Below are 5,193 nucleotides of genomic sequence, written 5' to 3' on the forward strand. Positions count from 1 at the left end.
AACAATTATGACCTCTGTAGTTCACATATAATAACATGTGTGACATGAAAATGTAATTTAGCAATTGCGAACTTTATAATTCTCGTGTGTGACTTCTGTGATGTAATTTTTTCCTACAGTATTATAGTTTAAATTCTAAAATACAACTATTGTCGCGTTTTTGTCGCACAAAATGAGGATGAAGAAGCTAAGTAACATTTGCTTCTCTCCAAATAATATTAAAAGGGTAAGTTAATCCCTTTTCGTGTAATTTGAATTAAAAAAAACAAAAATCAGATATATGTGATCGCAATTAATGGAGTTAATTGTTTCAATAATCATCCGACTTATACCATTGTGAGGGTTTACTCACTAAACTTCAAAGTGTTTCACAATGCTCATCGAACTTTATCCGTTTGCACTCCATCTATCACCCTAAAAAATTCGTTATCTTATTTGCTGACGTGGCAAGTTACGACTGTCAAAGAAATCACAATTTAACTAAACTATTATTTCATTACTCATCTAACTTACACTTGGTGACAATTTACTCATTGAACTTCAAAATGCTTCCCAATGATTACTCATCTTTGAGGTGTTACTTCATCTATCATATTTTGTTTCCTTCGTTGCTAATGTTTGCATTGAAATTCCACGTGGTAAGTTATAAATGTTAAAAAAAATTACAACTCAACAAAACTATCAACTCACCATAATCACCTTATGTGAAACATGACTTTCATGGCCCCATAAGCTTCTTTAAAACCCAATAAAGCATCCCCAATAATTCTTTTAGAAATATTATTTTTCCAATTTGAATGTTTACTGTGCAAAAAATAGGTTACAATCTGAGGCTGAAAATCTGAACCATAATATGTTTGGTTGAAATTCATTTGTGAAAATGCTTTGTCTATATTTCACCCCTTTAACTTTTAATTGAGTCCAATTGATCATATGTGATCTTCAATCATCGTTTTATATTTCAATCATACTTTGTCTATTTTCATCCTTTTTCTCGTTCATTGTCTCCAATTCCATCAATTTCATCGATTTTTACCTAATACACACACACACACACACACACATATATATATAAGAGAGAGAGAGAGAGAGAATTAAGACATAATTCATTAAAATATCCAACAAATACTCTAATTTAAATGCCTAAATAAGTGCAACATAATGCATTTATCACTAAAATTTTTTAGGACTGACATTGGGGACGCTTTATTGGGCTTTAAAGAAGTTTATGGGCTCTGGAAGTCAAGTTTTACATATGGTGATTTTTGTGAGTTGATGGTTTGGTTGAGTTTTAATTTTTTGATAATTGTACTTACTAGCTGAATTTTCATACTATAAATTAGCAGCGAAACAAAATAGAGGATAATGGGTGGAGTGCAACATCTCAAAGATGAGTTACCATTGGCAAGCATTTTGAAGTTTGGTAAGTAAATTGTGACATTATATAAGTTGGATGGGTAATGAAACAATGATTTGGCCAAGTTGTAATTTTTTTTAAGGCTATAACTTACCATGTCAAATTTTCGTTGACACATCAGAATAAGGTAAAAAAAATTTGAGGGTGATGACGGACAAAGTTCGATTAGCACTGTTAAGCGTTTTGAAGTTTTGTGAATACCATTGTATAAGTTAGGTGATTATTGAAACAATTAACTCCAATTGATGGGATCGGGACAAAATAAAAACAAATTCTAAAAATATATAAAATTACCCGATTTCTGAACAGAATAAGTTATTAGCTAATTATTCATAATGGAAAGTGGAAAGTTCGAAGCATAATTTCTCCAATTTTCTTATTTCTTAATGAATAATTAATTAATCCCAAATGGGTAACTGCAAGAGGCATTAATGATTGGGGGCAACGCCATCAGCCAACCCATAAAGCCTTTTCTTTAGGAGTTAGGACTTGGGATTCCAAAAATAGAAAACCAAAAAATAAACAACTTTTAAACATATTATAATCAGAAACAAACAAAACTACTAGGCCATATGTCACTTGTCACCCAATCAGTTTTCACTTATAAGCACTTTCAAAATAATTAGATTTTTAATGTTAAGCTGCCTGGATTATTTTGGAAACAAAAGCATTTAAAAAAAAATAAAAATACTGTCATGTTAAGTCTTTAGTCATGTAATTATTATAGAAATATGTTTCACTTCAAATTTCGAACCACGACTTAAGTTAAAAAAGGTTAAACCCCAAACTTGAGGGTCCTCACCGCTTCGTCCCTAGAGCTTTGTGAGGGAGGTAAATTGCGGGATGTGCCCTAACAGCCTAGGGAACAATAGCTACCTGTACATTGTGCCTACAAAGAGTCCAATTCCATGTTTCAGGAATCGAATCCCCACACTGTGACTGTCAACAAGACATGAGATAATCTCACTCCTATTTTTTACACCACTAGGCTATGTCCCGGGGACGAACCACGACTTAAGTTGAATACGCGAGGGGAGGGTCGAGTTGTAGTTTAACAGACCACGTGAATTCGGACCACCTTAAAACTGTCTTTTTCCTTCGTCTCTTCAAATCATTCACTGTTTTTTTTTTGCTTTGCTCTCTGCTGCATAGCTTTCTCTCTCATGGAATCCCATTCTCTGAGAACATTATTATTCCTTACAGTAATCTTATCACTTTTCATTCCAAATCCAGTAAATGCTAAAACCATTTGTGAGTTTCCAGCTATATTCAACTTTGGCGACTCGAATTCTGATACGGGTGGCTTGTCCGCGGCGTTCGGCCAGGCTGGGCCGCCCAATGGAGAGTCGTACTTCCATGGACCAGCAGGGAGGTACTGCGACGGCAGGCTGGTTATTGATTTTATTGGTAAGAACTAAGAAGACCTTTTTTCTTCTGCTTGCATATTCATTAATACAAAAAGGATAGAATATTTTACTGTTTAAGTTCTTGCAAATGGTAATCTGTGCATGTTTGGCTAAGCTTTTAAGTAACTTTTCTCCTTGTTGTGTGCTTACTACCAAAATAAGCCAATTAGATTGCCGTGAACAAGTTTGTAGCATCTCTATCTCAATTATATTCAGATTTTAATTGCTGACACACTATTGACGTCATTTCAGCCGAGAGCTTGGGACTACCATATTTGAACGCTTTCCTTGATGCATTAGGCTCAAATTTCAGCCATGGTGCCAATTTCGCGACTGCCGGTTCAACCATTAGACCCCAAAACACGACTTTACATCAGAGCGGTTTTAGTCCCTTTTCATTAAACGTACAATATTATCAATTCAATGATTTTCAACATAGATCTCAGATTATCCGAAGTAAAGGTAGTTATTAGCCTTTAATTACCACGATTTTTCGGTTAATTAATTTACTTAAATGTCTACTTTCTTAAGCAATCTCGACAGAACATGTTAGAAGGGTAAACCAAAACTAACGTGGCATGCAGTAGTAATCAAATTGTTCTTTTTGTGTCATTATGAAGGGGGAGTTTTTAAGGGATTATTGCCTAAGGACGTTGATTTTTCTCGCGCCTTGTACACATTTGATATTGGCCAGAATGATTTAAGTTCTGGTTATTTCTCCAACATGAGCACTGATCAAGTCAGAGCATATGTTCCTGATGTACTAGATCAATTCAAAACCATTATTAAGGTAAAGTTACTATAACATTCTGAATTCGACTCCTGTCACCTGTGTTTAATATACGCGCGTTAGTAGTTTATTAACGATCAAGCAAATTTTTTGTCTTTGTTTTGTGCAGCATATATATGATAACGGAGGTAGGTCGTTTTGGATACACAACACTGGACCGGTTGGTTGTCTACCGTACATTCTGGACCGTATTCCAATCACTGCCGGACAAATTGATAAGGCTGGATGCGTGGGTCCTTTTAACGAGGTGGCTCAATATTTCAACCGTGGGTTGAAGAAGGCTGTGATTCGTTTCCGAAAGGATCTTCCATTAGCAGCCTTTACTTATGTTGATGTCTATTCTGTCAAGTACAAGTTAATCAGTCAAGCAGAGAAGTATGGTTAGTCACTGAACTTGTCTAGTTGTTTTGCTTGGTAAAATTAGTCACAGAACATTCATTTCGATTTTAGTTTAGCATTGTGCATGCTAGATTGACGAAAACAGCATCGATAATGGCAATGGTTGTTGGGGGAAGAGAAGCGCACTCGAGAAAAAGATTGTCACATCGGCAATTCTTTTTATTTAGCTGGAATGTCTAAAATGAAAATCTGGTGACCAAGTCATTAGTACTTGTAAAAAAATTGTTGCGAAAGCAAAACAACAACACAAGTTATGTGACTAACATATTTATACCCGCTCCTTTACCTTCCGCAAAATCAAGATTTAAATTTCAAAGCACGGTGGACTAACAACGAAGAAAAAAAAGTTAAAATTTGGTCTATTGTTCTATTAAGCACGGCATATTGACCATGCTCCAAATGTTTACAGGGTTCGTCCACCCTCTACGAGCTTGTTGTGGGCATGGAGGGAGATACAACTACAATGTACACTATGGTTGTGGAAGCAAAATGAAAGTGAATGGGAAAGAAGTAATGGTGGGAAAATCATGCAAGGATCCATCAGTTGTAATTAATTGGGATGGAGTACACTATACTGAGGCAGCAAACAAATGGGTTTTTGATCAAATTGTGAATGGCTCGTTTTCAGATCCACCAATTCCCTTGAAAATGGCTTGCCATAGGCAATAATAAGCTAATGAAAATTCTCGTTTTTATGTTAAGGCAGTGCATTTTCTTACTGCTAAATAAGAGGAATGCAGCTTTTGAAATCTGTATGGCTTCATTCTTGAATCTTTATGATTTCAAGAATTAGAATGTATTAACTTATTTATGATAATTTGATGTTTTGATTCAAGACGTGATTTGGAGTTTATGATCTGTTGGGCTGTGATGACCAATGACCTTTTTTTTCTGGGCTGTGATGACAAATGGGCTAAAGCCCAATAACTGTTTTTATCAACTTAGGCTCTTGCCCAATAAAATGACCCGATCCGCCCCGGCCCAAATGGTAGATAAAAACGTGTTTTGGCGTGGCATACTTTAATGCAGCCAAACACGCCTTTCTTCAGTTAAATGGGTGCCTCTTGACCGTTGGATTGAACTTGATCTAATGGTGGTTCTTGTGGTATATATATACTTGGCCCCTTTTGCCCTAATTGATTTGGACCGTCATTTTTCTTTCTCTCCAGCTGCGGCTGAGG

The 5,193-nt window shown here is 35.7% G+C and overlaps 1 protein-coding gene across 1 annotated transcript; it reads left to right on the forward strand.

The window, feature by feature from the left end:
* The first annotated feature begins 2,519 nt into the window (after nt 1-2,519).
* Nucleotides 2,520-4,851, forward strand: LOC111392638 (GDSL esterase/lipase At3g26430-like). The gene is made up of 5 exons (XM_023018015.1): nt 2,520-2,824; nt 3,076-3,285; nt 3,444-3,613; nt 3,723-3,993; nt 4,422-4,851. The coding sequence occupies exons 1-5, from the start codon at nt 2,581-2,583 to the stop codon at nt 4,679-4,681; spliced, it is 1,155 nt and encodes a 384-aa protein (XP_022873783.1). The 5' UTR covers nt 2,520-2,580; the 3' UTR covers nt 4,682-4,851.
* The last annotated feature ends 342 nt before the right edge of the window (nt 4,852-5,193 follow it).

Source organism: Olea europaea, unplaced genomic scaffold (assembly GCF_002742605.1).
Source record: "Olea europaea var. sylvestris unplaced genomic scaffold, O_europaea_v1 scaffold9499, whole genome shotgun sequence".
In the NCBI taxonomy this organism is placed as follows: Eukaryota; Viridiplantae; Streptophyta; class Magnoliopsida; order Lamiales; family Oleaceae; genus Olea; species Olea europaea.

Coding starts and splice junctions, on each gene's coding strand:
- LOC111392638 (XM_023018015.1), top strand. CDS start 2,581: ATGGAATCCCATTCTCTGAGAACATTATTATTCCTTACAGTAATCTTA. Junction 3,286..3,443: donor TCAGATTATCCGAAGTAAAG/GTAGTTATTAGC, acceptor GTCATTATGAAG/GGGGAGTTTTTAAGGGATTA. Junction 3,994..4,421: donor CAGTCAAGCAGAGAAGTATG/GTTAGTCACTGA, acceptor AAATGTTTACAG/GGTTCGTCCACCCTCTACGA.